This window comes from Lutjanus erythropterus, chromosome 15 (genome assembly GCF_056507025.1).
Source record: "Lutjanus erythropterus isolate fLutEry1 chromosome 15, fLutEry1.hap2, whole genome shotgun sequence".
Taxonomy (NCBI): Eukaryota; Metazoa; Chordata; class Actinopteri; order Lutjaniformes; family Lutjanidae; genus Lutjanus; species Lutjanus erythropterus.
Genome location: NC_139331.1, coordinates 13,775,701 through 13,794,034, shown reverse-complemented (window position 1 = coordinate 13,794,034; position 18,334 = coordinate 13,775,701). Strand labels below are relative to the sequence as shown.

Here is an 18,334-nt window from a genome sequence, read left to right as displayed (position 1 = left end):
CCTTTGTAGCTTATTTACACATCCAGCCTTTTTGACAACTCTGTCTCATTATATTTATATACAACTAATTAGTTTAATAAGCAACAAATGTAATCATTGCTTGGATCTTGTTCAGAGACAATGTTTCCTTGAGTGAATAAAAGACTTTATTTACTGTATGTACTGTGCTTGAGTCCCCAGAGATGGTGGTGGTCACGGTGGACATACAAATAGCAGGACTGTGACACTAGAATTCAGGGTTTGCGTCTAGAGTCTTGTCTGTGGTTAGATCTAGGCAACAAATGCACCTTGGGCGAGGACAGGGAAATACTGTGATTTTGATCAGTTAAATGTTAATTGAAAATCTTATGTCTCAATTCACCGTTTCTGTATTAGAGCCAGTGCCTAAACATAAACATAAAAAAGCTGAATAATGCTGTAGTCACTGAAAGTGGATAGTGTATTGCAAGATTGTCAATGCTGGCAGAAAACAAATTAAACATGCTGTCAGTTAACATTTTTGTGGTACTTTCAGAATCAGGATGCAACTTGCCTTCTACATTAATGAACGATTCCTCATTATGGCAACAGAAAATTATCTGGCTGGCACTACGCTTCTCTCAAAACACAATTCGCTGTTGCAAATTAGTTGTTTATATAAACGGAATTTCTAGGAGATTAGATAGGATTGTTTTTGGAAAATTTGCATTTGTTTGGAGTCGTGTTTCAGTCTGCCTGGCAAATATAAAATCCAAAATTCACTCCCTTTAAGCTCCATTTTGGTCTCCATTAGCTCCTTTGAGATTCTGCTATCTAGCAGTGAAAAACTGGACTATGTGCACCATCTAGCCACTAATTTTATCAGTTTGCTGGTTAGTGCTGGTCACGTGGGGCACACTGGGTTTATCAGTTTTTTCACTCAAAACAGATGCCTGCAGAGGCTGAGACTGACACTGATGAGAGTCGGCAAAGTGAACCTTAACAATTAGTTGTGGCCCGTAAAACCAAATCAATGAGCTCAAAGATTGTCAAGTGCTCCCCAAAGCTGAAGAGAGCTGCAGAGACAGGTGATTCTCCATGGATTTGTCGCTATGAGTGACATTCACGTTACATATCTATATCTATCTTTATATATCTATTGTAAATAGGGCTGAACGATTTTGAAACATATTTAATTGAGATTATTCTTACTCATGACATAAGATTGTAATTACAATACAACTTGTGATATTAGAAGGAATGATAATTTTTACATCAATATTCTCATTTTCAAAGAAATCATATTAAAATGATTATAGTGTGACTTTTGTGGGGTCTGTAACAAACAGATGTTCTCTCAAGTCTCTGGAATATGATGTGAAAGTCAGGATAATTCAGCAGCACAACAACATTTAATTTAAAACTACCACAAGGAGTTTTCAATTGGTTATGACACAGTCTCAATTATACACTGATACTTCTATATGATCTGCATAAAGCAGTAAAGAAAAGCAGAAGGGGATGTTTATTTACATAAGTTAATTTTTGACATTATATTTTGTGGTTATGGCAGTGAAAATACTACTATTTTTGTCCAAAAACACCTCTAAAATCAGCAAAATATGAACGGTCTTTGAGTAGCTTTACAATAGCATTTTGACACACATTTTGCCCTTCATAAGTGGGCTATATTGTGATTTAAATAAGATTTGATTAATTGAACTACTGGTAAATGTAAAATATTGATTAGAGTAGCTTTAACAAGTCCACATAATGTTGTCATTGTTTAGTCACAATGTATTTTAGCCATACAAATAAAATAGTGCATTTGTTTGGTTCAGACATGTCTGAACATTTGTGAATATAAGCTGAAAATGTAATTCTTCTATCCGATATTTGGTGTATTTGAGGTGCTTGAACTTCATTGGCAGTAATGATGTGTCTCTCTTTATCTACTGCAATATTATCTACACACAAACCCCTGTCATAGCTTCTGGTGTTTAATATCTTTGTGAATATTTACCCTACACTGGCCTTGCTCTGTTTGATATGAGATGTTCAGCTTTGTCTAACATTCCCAGTACCTCACAAATGATAAAACCTCCAGATTCAAGCAATTTCTTACATCATGCAATGGTCTAATCTCGTCTTGTGTCCCTGAAATGGCTGAGGAACATTTGAAGCTACACAGCGTGTTATTGCTTATGGCTTGACACTGCAGATGAAGCACATGAAGAGTGTTGCTCTTTCATCTTATCCAGCGAGTGATTGAAAACGCTGTCAGTGTGTGTTTGCCTGTGAAGGTCACAACACTTCTATCAGGATGTTTCTATTTGTCTTTTTGGTTTCCTGAACCTTTAACGGACCCGCAATTGAATGGAAAAAAGCTTAATTTTACTCTGCTATGCTGTTTAACTCAGCTGCACACACATATTAACATGTTTAAAACCCAGAAGCAGTAGCATTGGAGTGCAAAAAGCAATCAGCTATTCCCGCAAGTATTGCATTAGATCTACATAAACAACGATTAATTGAAACCATCCTTCCTGGAGATGTGTGAGCCCCCGATCTCCTCTCATGTATAGATACTTGCTAAGTGTTTGCCTTCCTTCCTAGGCCTGTAAACAGCTGCTTGTGCTTAAGCGGTAAAATGTAAATCTTGACGCTGGCTGTTTATGTAGCCCAAGCTTCTAATCATGCAGACGTATAATTGAGTGACGCATGGTGTCTTTATGAGTGGAGCTGCATTCAAAGGGCAGATCCCTGTATTTATGTCTCTCTCTCCCTCTCTAAAATGGAAGTGGCTGCCTCTCATCCCAACTCGTTCACCAAATGAAGCATGTGTTTATACGATTCTTATTGTAAGTTGTTAAAGTGTGAGGTCCGTACAGGGCTAAATGTTTCGTACCGATTTTATAGCTGTGTGGTGTTATCGCTGTTATATAGATGGAGCACCAGGCATCAGACTTCACTTTGCTCAGTATGTGCAAGAACAAGCAACATGGTTTTGACTTCAAAAGACACGTGTCTCATAAATAAAAGTCAAAGCATGCATTTTTCTGATATGAGACAAGAAACAGAGGACTTCAAATCTAAATATGGAATTCACCCTTTTTGGTTTTAATAAAAGCCAACCAAAAGTAATTTCACAATATGATAATTACAGCGATATCTTTACCAATGATACTGATAATTACAAACTGCAGATCTGGATAAAGGAGCAGCCCTCACTGCCTGATCAAAGCTCCCTTGTCCCCTATTTACACAGGAAATTAAAACACAAACAAATAAACACTGTGCCAATTTGCCAAATTATGCACAGCCTCTTGTGAGTTACCAACCTCAATGTGCTTCTCAATATTTGAAACATGCGAGCAAGGTTTTGAGCCTCTTTTGTGATCTCTGAGAGGCCGTATAATCTGGAGGTGGACTTGTTGCCCAAATTAGTGGGTAGAGAAGTGTGCCACATGTTCAGTATCCATAAATATTGACTCTGGCTTTCTAGCTGGCCGTCTCTGACCTTGGTGGGTTTCCATTTCGGGACCAACCTATATGAAATGTGTCCCATTTCCCCACAATCTCTTTCATGCAACATGTGCACGTGCTCGGCACAGCCAAGTCGTGCTTCTGCTGTCAAACACATGTGGATTGATGAAGTTTTTACTGGTTTCCAAATTAAAAAGACAGCTTTGCTCGAGCGTTGAATTAGAGGTGAATCACAGCAACAAATTGTTCCCTGGTTTTCGAGCTCCATCTCTGAAGATTATCTCCTTGTAGGTATGTTACTGTGTGTTAAGACTACATCTGGCTCAAAGCAGAGGAATGCAGGCCCTGTGTCTCGCCAAGTTGCTGTTAACAGCAGGTGAAAGGCTAATAGTTGGATCTGCAGTGTCATCTCAGGGCTTCGTCTGCCCCCTGACTCCTGGAATGTACGTGATGACAAGAGAAGGCCGCACCATCCATATCCAGCACGACATGCATACACAGACACACACACGCAGTGCACATATTGTGGCATGCAAAGAAATGAGCATGTACAGGAGGACAATAAACCATGTCTTCTCCTCTTCCTCAGGATTTATGTATTAAAACAACAAAACACATTCTATCCTAATCTCCCTCAAATAACCTCAAATATTTTCCCTTGAATAGATTCATTATACTTTTGTTATAAGTGTTATGTATTACACATTGTTCTCCCTTAAGGGGGTTTCCGTACAAGAAAAAGATACATCTATTAGCTGAAGCAAAGTACATGATGGTGGTTTACTGTATATTATTCTTTTGGTTACCAAAGATGATTTCCCCAAGGGTGAAGGAAGAATGGAACATACCAGTGAAGGTATTTGACTTTCAAATGATTAGAAAAATATATAATATGCAGGTGAATGTCTGAGTGTTTCATAACACAAAACCTGGCCTGGTGTTTGTGATCCAATGACTTGAATTTTAGCCCAAGATTGTCTTCCACTTGTCAATGATAATTAATAAATTATGATAGCAATGGTCAGAAAATAAGATAAAATAAAAGGGAGATTAAAAAAGAAACTAGAGATAAAATAGGGCAATTCATTATAGTCGTTCCTAAGCATAGAGTGAAGACCTCCGGACTGTTCATATCAGTCCTTATGCAGGGACAAAAGGATTTCCCAGAACTCCAGTTTAAGCTGATAACAACAGTCTATAGCTAAACAACTGTTATAGGATGCACAGATCATTGTTTTTAAACTCACCTGCGGGTTGTGGAAGATTTTGAATAGATTGCCAAGGGATCACAAAATATTTAGCTGAAGATTCTCATTAAAATTGCTTCCTTATAAACTTTCCTGCAGCTAAAAAAGTTAATGTTACTTTTGAAGAAAGTGCAAAACACTTACAAAAGCACATATATCCAAACACAATAAAGTGTAGGTGCTGGAGCAATGAGCATGTGAAAAACGAAACGTCCAATCACTAAATAGGCTAATGTTCCCTTACACATTAATTAATGTATCACCATGGTATATTGATAAATGTTGATTAGAGATGAAATGGTATTGAAATTTAAATCATGATTATAGTGAAAACTGTCATGGCCATCAGTATTACTGCAGTTTTGCTAAAATATGCTGAAAATGTTCAAGAGTACTGATACACACATGGAAATTATTTCACCATCTTTTATATTTTAAACCTAATCGAATGGAATTGGCATCATGACCTTTCTGATCTCGGTGTGTTCACTGATGCAAAACAAACCCATGTTGCTGTGGTGTCTGTCTGGGAGACTGTTACTAACTTTGGTTGATGCTGGACAGTATTTACTGTGTAGTTTTGAAGTCACTGTAACCAAAAACACTTTTTATGACAATTAAAATTCAAAAGGGTAATACCAACCATGGGGAATTTTGTTGTGGTTTATCATAATTATTAGATCCCTGGGAGCATTATCTAATGTGCAGAACAACTTTTAAAGATAAAATCAGTGTGTAGGATTTAGTGGCATCTAGTGGTGACAGGGTCAGATTACTTTGAAATGTAGTTAGTTACTGAATACAAATTACATGACAATTTTTGTAATTAGTAACTTAATCCACAGAATTACAAAAATATGCCATCTAATCTAAATGCATTTGGATTACTTTTTAATTCCGTCAAACACTGAAAATATTGGACCTTATACTAAAAAACTGTTTTTTAAAAAATTAATTTTAAATATCTCAAAATGCAGTGCATTTTTGGATAGGGTTCTTTTTTGCAGAGCAGTTGTCTAAGAAGTTTCATAATTTTGAAATTGCCATATTTTAAAGATAAGATGTAATCAAAAATGTAATCATATAGTCCTTGGCAATGTAACTATAATCTAATTAAACATTTTTCAAATGTAATCAGTGCTGTTTATAAAAGACTCATTCTAAGGTAACAAATAAACAACAATTCTTATTTTCAGATGATTTTACACTACTGAAAACATATTATGAATATTATATTCCATTTCTGCTGCACTCTATCAATCAACTCCTGTAAATCTTAGACACTAGACCTTAAGTTCCTGTTTATGATATAGACATTTTTATAGCAACAGGATCTGTGAAAACTGCACAAGTGCTGTACAACACTAAAAATTAAGTATATGTTATGGAAATATTATGGAATTTAACTCCAACATAAGTGTGGGAAACCCTTTGCAGCATATACACTTGTTTTGACAAAACTGCATTTTTATTTGAATAATGTTTCCCTTTCCTATAAGCTGTTGGTTGAAAGAGTAAAACATCTAGAAATACTGCCAGAAAAAGTTTGTAAACCACTGTCCTAATGGGCTGGATGGCTCTGTAGTGTTAAAGAACAGCGGAGATCCATGCGAGTACCTCTGTCTTGACCTTGGGTTTTATGCTGTAACTTTCAGAGACTACTTACTGCTATCACGAACAAACAAATGCCTGCTGGAAGGAAATAATGACGCCAATGATGGTGGTGGTCGTGCTGGGTTAACGCTGCCTGGCTGAGTCACAGTTTAACTTCTCAGAGCCCTCCTCAGTAAGTCATTCATTTGTATTTCAGATAGCATATCTCTACCTGCCCTCTCCAGCTGCCAGGGTTTCGCTCTGTGATGCTGTCCTTTCAATCAGCATGTAATTGGATCAGTGGCAGCGATTAGATAAGCATGATGTATCTGGCTCAAAACAATGATACATACAGTATCAGAGTCGCATGATCTTCTCAAACCACTCTGGGCATCACTGATCAAGTCCCTCAACAGCCTTGGCTAGACACATTCCTCAGCGCTGGCCTGACACAAGCCGTGCCAAGGCAAATACAATATGTGCAAGTACGTGCACTCGCAACACACACACCTTCATATGCCCACTCATTCAGTACAAACCACAAACCCTTGTATATACAGAAAGAAAAAGAGGGAGAAAACATCAGATAAAGCCCTCTCTTTCTAATCCTATCACTCGGGTAATTAAAGATACTCACGGCTTACTGTGTGAGGCCTTATCCCCCAATCTAATGCATCTAAATGCCGAGCAGCTTTTACCTGGGTTTGGGGTTTAAAGCACTCACTTCACCAAGTGGTGTTTTGGCAACAGCAGAGACCCAACCATCACTGCCAACAGATTAATACAACAATAGAGCAAATCTAAGCAGTATAAATAAATGAACAAGTTCTCCCATACTCTGACTTTATGAATGAATGGAGGAATAAATGAATGAATAAACTGGTCTGGAATAACTTCATTGGAAAAGACTTAACGGTATAGAAAGTGAGAGAGTATAGAGGTCACCTTTAACTGGTTCTGGTAATTTAAAGGACAATTTGGATTATTCAAAATGGAGTTGTTGAAGTACTTATTGATAATGTATTAGTTACAGTAGATGCTGATCCTTACACCTCCATTTGGGTGAAAAAGAGAGGAGCACCAGCATGGAAGCTAAGCAATGAACTGCTGAAGACAGGTTCAGCAACAAAATGTGTTTTAGCCTATATCTGTTTAACTGTAAGCTATATTTAGAATATTTTCATCTCTTTACTATTGAGGGGAAACTGCTGTTATATAAGCCAATATTGCTCTGTCAAAAACAACCGAACTCCATGTGTGAAATCAGTCATTTTACCTTGCAGAACATGTGAGTTGCTGGTCTGCCACTGCCTCGATCTGGTAGGTTGTTTGTGTGTCTGTGTGACTTTGGTGTTTTAAAAGGATAGTTCGGATTCACCGAAGTCAGACAATAACACAAACAAACTAACAGATCGAGGCAAAAGTAGGCCAGCAACTCCTGTGTTCTGTGAGGTAAAATTACTGTTTTCGCCTATGAGGTTTGGTTGGTTTGGAGAGAGTGATATTTCACTTATATAAGCCTGGTCTGACTGGTTTCTTGTCAGAAAGGGCTGTTTGAAAGTAAAGCAGTTACAATAATTTGAATATATCATACATTTAAACTAATATTGATTTCTTAGGTGGACTTTTTTCAGTGGCTAAAATACCTTTTGTTGCTGACCCTGTCCATAGCAGTTCATTTCTTAGCTCCTCTCTGCTTCTCCTAACTGTGGTTGTGCAACCAGCATCTACTGTTAGTAATACACTAACTATCAATAAGTGCCTCACATTACTCCACATCAAATAATCCAAATTATCCCTATAAAATGAACAGCAAAAACAATCCTGAAAGCAAAAGAAGCACCACAAAAAAATCTGAATTGTTTGGATCCAGTGAGGGGAAGGCCAAGAAACAGTGCACACTGCCACTCAGGTAACGGCATGCACCCACGGGCCTCTCTGTATTTTAATTGCTAAGTGGATGATCTGGGATTATCCCTCATAAAATGTTATTGTCCTGGAAGGAGACAAAGATATCTTGTGATCTCTGTGGGATTTAATCTATTGCCATCTCTCCGAAGAAAACAGGTCCGGTGCTTTGGCCAAAACACAGCCGCCTGCCCCACAATCATCACCTAATGGAAGTCACTAGAGGGAATCAATGGGGGCTTTTCTTATGGAGATGACCCAAACGTTAATGCGTTGACTACACCCCACAGGCTAAAAACAATGCAGCAAAGTTTCTCTCATTCCTCTGTACCACTAAGAGCATGTATTGCACAAATACACAAGGTGCTCTCCCAAATCTTTCAACATAAATGAATAGTATTAAGAAAAAGAAGATAACACATATTTTACCAGACCAAAACACCCTATTTAAGAGATGATTTTGTGCAAAGTTTTACCTAAACTAAGTGAAAAAATATGGACTTCTTAGGAGATTGATTGGATGTCTCTTGAGACTCTCACTTGGCTCTCACACAGTATTGTAGATATGAGAGAGCAATGTGTGCTGCCAAATTCTGCCTCTGATATATTGATGAACTGCTGCGAATTGGAATGAAATGAAAAGATTAATCCAGGAGGAAGCATGTATAAATCAGCTGTGGTGTCAGACACACATGTACAAACGCCCCACACACACAGGGAAGTTCAGCAGGAGGATGTGATAGTCCCTCTGCAGGGTCTAATCCTTTAAAACCACAAAAGCAACACATCGTGATGCCATTATCTATTAGCCCTAATCCAAAAGCTAAACACATTTGATCCAGTGATTAACACCTTGATCAATTAACTATTTATGAAACAGCTGAATTGATGTTTTTTTGCTCTGTGTGGTCACATTCATGGGAATATTATGCCACATAGAGAGTGGAACAAGCTATTTTGATGTTATTTAAAGACATTAAGCAAATAGACGACTTCTATTCCTATGTATGGAAAATCACCAAAAAAACAAGCAACTAAAAGCAACAGTATGGTTTTAACTGTTGACTCTATAACTATTTTTATGGTGTGAATTCCCAGGATAAGTAAAGATGCAAGAAAAAAAAAAGCTGTTTGTAAGAAGGATAGAGATTTTTAAAAACATATATGCCGATGGTTCTGGAGGGGTACGCAGGTATCATCAAAGAGGGGGCCAAAGGGGTCCCCAGCATTTTGTGGAATAATTTAATTTCCCTATTCTGGCTCAACAATAAGGACTGCCTGCTTGCCCAATGCAAGTAAAATGCCATGTTGGTCAAGTAAATCTAGCAACTTACTTGCCTGACTGAGAAAGCTGTACGATGATTAAAATATCAGACTACTTTTTTCTCACAAAAACTGTTTTCAGCTTCTGAAATATGGAAATTTCCTGCCTTTCTCTGTTCATTATCATATTAAACTGACATTTAGAGACATCACCTTGGACATTTTTCACTATTTTCTGACCTTTAATAGATGTTGCGGTCCTAGATTAAACATTAAAATTGACTTTAGTCTTTATTATCATCTGATAACCGCTAATAAATAAAACAATTTGTACAAGGGGCAGTAAAGATTGACACTGGGCAAGTAGATTAATGATGCACTAGCCCAATAGGGCAAGTGGAAAAAAAAGACACATTAACGATGAACCCTCTCAAATCCAGTAATTTTATGTAAAAGTGACTATTCCAGTACTTTTCACTTTATGGACCCATTACAAAACAAACTCCTCCTATGTGGGGGTCCCTGTGGCCGAATCTTATCAAAACGGGGTCCTTGGCTCTAATGTGTGTTTATTTGACATCTTAAGACATGAAAAAGTTTGGAGCCCCCGGGTTAGAGGTCCGCAGGAGGTGCTTTTTAGTGGACAAATGATTGACAGCCCCTCGGTGACATCACTGTACGACAAAAAGAGTCGCTGGGGGAAGAGAAGGCACCAATCAATTTAACCACTACGCTGCGGCGCACGGAGAAGAGAGGCGACGCGCTCCCCAACTCGAAGCAACAAGGTCCAAGGAGCGACACTTGAGTGCGCTTATCTCTTCGTCAAACTAGCTCCGCTCAACTTTTGTTCCTCTTTTTGAAGATGTTCAACCAAGATGCTTTATACTTAGACCGGTCCTGCCTACGCGAGCCCGCTTCCTCGTAGACTTAACATATTTATTTCCTTCTTTCCGTGCTGACCAAGACCTAACCCGAATTTGTAGTTGGTGTGAATATGTGCGAGAGGCGATCGGCGAAGGGCATGGGCTGTCTTTGGTCCCCCAAGGAGAAGCAGCGTGGATTAAACACGAATTAATGTGGAATTTATCGGAGCCCAAAGGTGGAACGACGACCGGACACAGCGCTTCCTCGTCAGGTAAAATAAGACTGATGGACTTTGTTTAACAGTTTTCAACAAATACAAGAAACCTTAAGACTGTCAACAGGTTTTAAAATAACTTTCTTCAAGAGGAAACGTTTGCTTTACAGCTGGAAATCGACAGTTCTATCACTATATGGTCTCATAGGGTGTGTGCGTAAAAAATAAAGCGTTTGAACCTCGGGAAAAACGCTGCGAAAAGTCAAATGCAGTTAAAAAGTTGTTTCTTTGGAGGTTAATGTTTCGTTTTTGATGTTTTTGATGTCTTGTCCTGGGTTACATCTGGCTCTGGTACGCACGTCAGATCTAACACCTGCGAGCCTCTTGAAGTAACTCTATCCCTTATGATTATACATGACCGTCAAAGCCTCTGCAAATAGACGCTTGTAGCAGCGTCTGACTGCCTCTCCTGCTGCTGTGTATCTTAACTCTTTTTCCTGACATTCTTTCATGCTTCTTGTGATCTTTTGGGCTGCGCAGACTTTGCATTTCTTTTCATATCACTCCACTTAAACATGATTTCTTATCTCGTCAAATTGGAGCCTTTATGTCTGCAGTCTCCCGACTTTCTTTGATTTTTCTTTTCCCCCTTTTTCTTCTATTTCATAACTTCCTCACCTCGATATTTTCATGTTTCTGCTCATGTTAAGATCAATCTTCTGTTTCAGTTAGACGGGCTGTATTGCCGCCGGGGTTGTTATTATTCACGGCCCCTTTTTTTTTGTTCTACTTCAAAGTGAAGAGGTGTCTTCCCTTTTTAACCTGCTCTCCTTCAATCATTCCTACTGTATGGGGGGATCATGCTGCAGTGAACTGAAGTCCCTGCTGTGTCTGCCTCATGTCAATACCTCAGCGCCAGTGTATTGACAGAAAACCAACTTTCTCCACAGGGACTGACTGATCATGGTCGCCGTGGTCCGCTCTCTCATGGTACTGCTGCTCGCTCAGGTGTTGCTGGAAGGTGCTACGGGACTTATCCCCGAGGTCGGCCGGAGGAAATACAGCGAATCCGGGAAGCAGAGCCCACAGCAGTCGGAGAGCTTCCTCAACGAGTTCGAGCTTCGGCTTCTCAATATGTTTGGACTGAGGCGCAGGCCCACCCCGAGCAAGCAAGCCGTGGTGCCGCAGTACATGGTGGACCTTTACCGCATGCACTCAGCGAACGGAGACCACAGCTCTAAACGACCCAAGAGCATGGGGAAACACGCAGAGAGAGCCGCCAGCAAGGCCAACACGATTAGAAGCTTTCACCATGAAGGTATGTATTAGTGACATACCTTTACCTGTCAGCCGGAGAGCTCCACGGCTCCCTCAGACAGCCCAAACCTATATTTAAACATGACTCAGAGCGTCAGGACTGAACTTCAGAGTCTTCACTGTTTTATGGAGCGTTAGTCATTTACAGGTGACACGCGTCAAAGTTATTTGTAACTCCTTTAATACGTTCTGGATGGCTTGAAACTCACTGACACCATTACAAACGACCATCTCATGCACAATTAAATGAACTCTCGTATATGTAGTGATGCAACCTTTAAGCAAACATTCCCCCGGCGCAGCTGTCACGGGCTTCAAAAACATCAAGGGGCGGCGGTGGTATCCCTGGGGTAATTTGTTTCTTAATAATTGATGGTGTTTGCGTGGGCTCTGAAAACAGTTTTTCCAGACACGCACCACAGGAGCAGGATAAAGGGCGGTGTGCCTTTTGCGCAGGTGATAGTCATCACCCTGTTACTTCAATAACACACGACATGACATTATACTAACACGCATTATGACAAAGTCATCGTGTCAGACTAAATTCTGAGTCATTTCTAACAGGACTGAAATTAGTCCTCAGTGTAGAGGGGGGAGGAGGAGGGGCAGCGCGCCTTATTCTTTCCAAATCACCCATCTCTCCGCGCTGTGCGCCATTACGCACGTTCCAATAACACCATAATTGCTCACTTAGTTTATATGCTGGATACGCGCTGATTGTTGAATTCAGTGTTTCAGTTCAATATCATTTTACTTCAAGGTAACATGTGCTGCTCAGATGAATAAGGCTTGCACACTGAGGGTTCATAGATGCTGGATAAAGTGCTTTAGTTCACCAGTCATACATTATGTGTTTATATTATGTTACCGGATTGTTTTACACTGTCTAAAATAATCGAACAGGTGGAATTTAAACATTATGAAAACTATTTATATTTCAAGTTTAACTGCTGAGCAGCAGAGTGGTGCTGTTGGTCAGGATATTAAAGGGACAGTTCACCATAAAATCAAAAATACATATTTTTACTCTTACCTGTTGTGTTGTTTATCCATCTAGATACCTTTCGTTTGAGTTGCTGAGTTTTGGAGATATTGGGTGTAGAGATCTCTGTCTTCTCTCAAATATAATGGAACTAGATGGCACTTGAAGTGGTTTAAGCATCAAAAAATACATTTGAAAAACTCAACAGAGTTCAGATATTCTGAAAATTTAGCAGCAATGTTTCATTCCAGAAATCACGACCAAGATAATTCAAATGCCTTGTTGTGAGCAGTTTCATGCAGGAGCTGTTTTTGTTCTGCAGTAGAATCTACCATAACTACTTTCCTCCTACTAGAAAAAATAGTTCCAACATGAAACTGCTCACAAAAAGGTCTGGAGATTATCTTGAGTAACTGTGTCAGAGTTTCTGAGCTCTATTGAGTTTTTCAAATGATTTTTGGCACTTTGAGCACCACAAGCCAAGTGCCATCTAGTTCCATTACATTCAAGAGAAAACAGACACCTACACAGCCAATATCTCCAAACCTCAGCAACCCACACCAAAACAATCTAGATGGATAAATAGCACTACGGGTAAATTACGTATTTTGATTTTTGGGATGAATGCTCCCTTTAACATGATTTATGTACAATAAAAAAATAACTTTTACTGTCAAAAATATAGCAACTCTGAATCTAGCATGAAATTTCCTTTGGTCCATGCGCCGGTTTTTAAATCATACAAGTTACCGAGTCCATAGGGGCTCTACACAGAGTCCTTATACAGAGTCCTAAGTGTTTGAGTGGGGAAGTTTCCATCAGGGGTGAGTCAGAGGGGTGGTTGAGTGGTTGCTTGGGTGCTCTCCAGAGGCCTAGTGCAATGACACCCAGTGGCTACACTGACACACTACAAACAAGGCTGGCCCGGGCAGCCAGGGCTGAGTGACTGCTCCCTGCCCACTGTTGGAAACCTCTGCGCCTGGCCAGCACACACCTTGACACCACCGGCCATTACGAATGTGTTCAGACTGTGTTTACATATGCTCCCCTGGCTCTTTCATCCTATGCTAGCAGAGCTGCAGGGTTGTTAGTCTTCCTATGTCAAGAGACGTGCAATTGATGGCCACTCCATATAATAAGCATGTATCTACAGATGTAAGTGCAGCACATCAAAGCAAACAGCTCCAATCATTCATCACATCTGTCTGCTGATATTAATTTCACTGAGATAATTAGTTTCACTGCTATCAGTTTTCAAAAATAACCATTTTCCATGCCAAATAGAACATTTCCACTATTACACAGGAAGTGGCTGCCAGAGACAGGTCCGTGATGAATGACCCAACATTAGCCTTTATCTTTTGTTTTGGCATGCAGCGCAAAAAGAAATTAGGAATGTTGATACACTCATATCTGTGGTTCACACGTTTTTGACAAGCCTTGACTTGTTCACACAGCCGTTCCTCGGAGGAGAGACAGACATAGAGAGCGAGAACCCTGCTGCGGAAAAGAACAGAAGGGGTGACAGAGAAGGAGAAAAAGAAAGAAAAGAGGATTTGGGGCTAAGAGAACAGAGGGTGAAGGGGATTTGGGAGCAAAGGAAGGAAAGAAAGAGAGGGATTGGGGACAGAGGAGAGGGAACGAGAGACAGGGGGCTTTCCCACATCAAATGAGGAGTGATAGGCCTAATTGAGGTCTTTGTGCCTCTGGAGGGAGGTTTAGGATGAGATGGTGGAATTTCCTAAGTGCCTCCTTTGAAAAAGCGCAGAGTTCAAAGTTTGTGTTTATTTTACCACACCACACAGATTAAAAAGTGTGTCTATACATCATCTATGAACTTCATAAAGTAAGAGTTCAAAGTGGGGCTGCCTCAAAGAAAATTGCAGCTTTTAGTAGGATTTCTGTCATTTACTGTACACTACATAGGGGAATACCAAAGGATGACTTTCATATGCATTAGCACAATTATGTATTTTAAATGCACTATCAGTGACGATAGCATCTCCAGGCATGTAACTGTTACCAAAACATAATAAAATATCAAACATTTTATACACAGCTTTCCATTTGTGGTCTATAGATTCTCTCTACAGTAGATATTAAAAGTATCCTCAATGTCGATTAATTTGTTGATTATTTTCCTAGTTGATTTATTACTGTTTTGTCTATAAAATGTCAAAAAAATGGTGAAATACATTAATCAGTGTATCCCAAAGCCCAAAATGACTTACTCAAATGTCTTTTTTTTACCCACAACCCATAGTTGTGTTTCTTGGTAATGACTTTTAGAGAGAATTATCTTTCACATTACAACATTTGCAAGAGATATTTCAGAGTGGGCCTGCTCTCTAAATGTTAATGCAACAGTTGGCATTTATCCTAGCTTTTATGTAATCGATGTTTATACTGATTTCCATATTTCTCTTTTGTTCATGATCTTTTAATATATGGTACAATTTTTCTTAATGTGCTCTAACAGTGGGAATTGTGTGCAGCAGTAAATTCTCGTAGGGCAAATGTGCCATTTAAGGGCAGTCTGACTAGCATGTCTGATCTTATCAATAGATGGAAAGCGTGCTGCTTTCATCTTCTGACATTTAACCAGGTAAATTTACGAGCGCGACACTAATGACGGTATTGCATCACCATGAGAATTTGCCTATTATACTGAGTCATACAGTCATGCAGAGTGTTGATGTGTGTGTTATGCCTGTGTGACAATGGCCAACACCCACTCGATATAACCACGTGGCAGCTTGGCTGGCTGCACAGAAAGAAAGCTGCAAGTTGTGTGTGGGTGCATGTGTGTGAGTGAGAAAGAGAGAGCAAAAAAAGTATGTGAGAAACCATCCTGGCCAAGGTTTCCCTGCTTACAGTGGATCCATGAAGCCAACTAGGCTTTAATCGGATATGTTGTTTCTCATTCTTGTACCATGTTTTAACTCTTTGTTCCATTCTTGGCTTGTACTTTACACTCCAATCCTCTTACACCTTGTTTGTCTCTGTGTTGTCTCTTGCAGAGTCTATGGAAGCCCTGGCCAGTCTGAAAGGCAAGACGACCCAGCAATTCTACTTCAACCTCACTTCCATCCCTGATGAGGAGCTCATCACTTCTGCAGAGCTACGTATCTACAGGGATCAGGTCATGGGAGCTGCAACCCCCAACAACAGCTCCAGAAACAGCAGTGCTCCTGCTGGCGGCTTCCATCGTATCAACGTTTATGAGATATTCGGAGTTCCTGCCACTGAAGGCAGAGAACCCCTGGCACGTCTGCTGGACACTCGGCTAGTGCAGGACTCTTTGAGCCGCTGGGAGAGCTTTGACGTCAGCCCCGCTGTATCTCAGTGGACCTCTGGGAATGGCCACAACCATGGTTTCATGGTGGAGGTGCTTCATCCAGAGGAGGGGGAGATGAACGATGTCCAGAGACGTAGTAGGCACGTCAGGGTGAGCCGGTCCCTGCACCAGGACCAGGACTCATGGCCTCAGGCTCGGCCCCTGCTGGTGACGTATGGCCATGATGGCCGTGGGGACTCAGTACTCCATACGCGGGAAAAACGTCAGGCAGCATTGCGCAAACAACGCAGGAAGCACCAGCACAAGGCCAGCTGCAAGAGGCATGCCTTGTATGTGGACTTCAGTGACGTGGGGTGGAACGAGTGGATAGTGGCACCCCCTGGCTACCACGCCTTTTATTGCCATGGGGAATGTCCATTCCCCCTAGCAGACCACCTCAATTCTACCAATCATGCCATTGTGCAAACGCTAGTCAACTCAGTCAACTCAAACATCCCCAGAGCTTGTTGTGTGCCCACTGACCTCAGCCCCATCTCCCTACTCTACTTGGATGAATACGAGAAGGTCATCCTGAAAAACTACCAGGACATGGTGGTGGAGGGATGTGGCTGCCGGTGAGAAACTGACAGTGGTGTGGATGGAGTGAGATAGTGGGCAAGAGAGACTGAAAGAGACATCAGAGATTATTATGGACACCCGGTTTCCCAATGAAGACTTTTATTTATATGAAAGAAAGACAAAACAGAGCTATTGTGGAAGAAGAAAAAAACCTATATATGAATATATTTATGTCTACGTAAAGTTGGGAAAAACAAATATTTTAATCAGAGGAATATTCCTTTACTGGTTTTGAAAATGTATTTCTGATGTACATTTCGAAATGGGTGCAATACCACATGAAGTATAATGCTCAGATTTTTATTTTGTATTTATTTCTATTATAACCACTTTATTTGTAAATAAATAATGTGTATTTATCGTGAAAAAAGATGTCGTCAGTCCAATTTTCCAATATCAACTACAGTAAACCAGCCATTGTTGATGTGTTTATATCAGGGGGCCAACATGTATGGCTGGCATGAATAACAGAGTTTCAAATTTTGACAGAAATTAGCTGTGAAAATATAACACATGACAAGAAGACACTACACTGATTGCAAACCAAGCACTGAACTCTTTTGGTGTAAGTGGAAACCAACAACAACAGAAGCGTAGAGAGGAACAAGACAGAGCTGGATCACGGTGCCGCTAGTGTAATGAACTACAGAAGGGTATAGGGTCACGGGACAGGAGTGACAAGTTACAAGCCCACAAATGTGATAGACTCCCATGGGAGGATTAGAAAAACAGCAGAGCATGTTTTCATGCATTACATGTCACTGCAAAGATCCCTTGGAAAGCTTGTCTAGAAGCTGGCTCCCATGTTTTTGGTGTTCCTAACCAATATTAACATACTAAAAAAAGTGGACCTGCAGGGCTTTGAAGGAAGGTCTGACAGGGCACAGGGTTTATTTATTGTAAGATTTGTGACTGAAAGATTGCAAACTGTGGCAGACAGATGCAGTAACAGGCTCTTTGCAAAGAAAAGAGCCTACTGGCACTTTAATTAATAAAGACGAGCAAATACACACCTGCACCTGTCCACATACTGCACATGCTCAGACAGATTCTTCCCCACTTCAGAGTTTGGCTGCCTTTCTTTGTCGTCTCTGAGTCATAAGGCTCTGATGTTTTGAAGGCATTGAAGGGAAAAAAAAATAAAATACAGCAATGTTTGACAAAACTACTCAGCAACAGCAGATAATGAACTTCAACATAAACAATACCTGAACATTGACACAAGAGTCATGTTTTATTCACAAAGACAGTGGGGATGGCTGCTAGCAAAAACAAAACATATCACATGTTGCAGTAAGACAGTATGAACACCTGAGTCAACATCTTCATATTGCAATGTTTTCCATGGAAACAATGCAATATCTAGAGAAAACTGAATTGACTAAAACTGCTCCAGAAAGACACAGATGAAAATTTATAGTGTAGCCACAATAGCAGATCAGATAATGAAAGGGAGAAGAGAAACAGAGAGGGAGAGTTTTGCGGAGTTTGACTGACTGCGTTTTCTGCTGTGTTTGCATTAGAAAGGGTTTGGAGGGATCACAAGGCAGCTCAAAATGCTCTAAATAGAATGTTTTTTATGTGAG

At 40.1% G+C, this 18,334-nt stretch overlaps 1 protein-coding gene across 1 annotated transcript; it reads left to right on the top strand.

Annotated features, from left to right (window-relative positions):
• Nucleotides 1–10,160: 10,160 nt before the first annotated feature.
• bmp2b (bone morphogenetic protein 2b) lies at nucleotides 10,161–17,118 on the top strand. Its single transcript, XM_084736981.1, has 3 exons — nucleotides 10,161–10,590; nucleotides 11,484–11,851; nucleotides 15,853–17,118. Exons 2-3 carry the CDS (start codon nucleotides 11,497–11,499, stop codon nucleotides 16,746–16,748), a joined length of 1,251 nt encoding a protein of 416 aa, XP_084593107.1. The 5' UTR covers nucleotides 10,161–10,590; nucleotides 11,484–11,496; the 3' UTR covers nucleotides 16,749–17,118.
• The last annotated feature ends 1,216 nt before the right edge of the window (nucleotides 17,119–18,334 follow it).

Coding starts and splice junctions, on each gene's coding strand:
- bmp2b (XM_084736981.1), top strand. CDS start 11,497: ATGGTCGCCGTGGTCCGCTCTCTCATGGTACTGCTGCTCGCTCAGGTG. Junction 11,852..15,852: donor TAGAAGCTTTCACCATGAAG/GTATGTATTAGT, acceptor TGTCTCTTGCAG/AGTCTATGGAAGCCCTGGCC.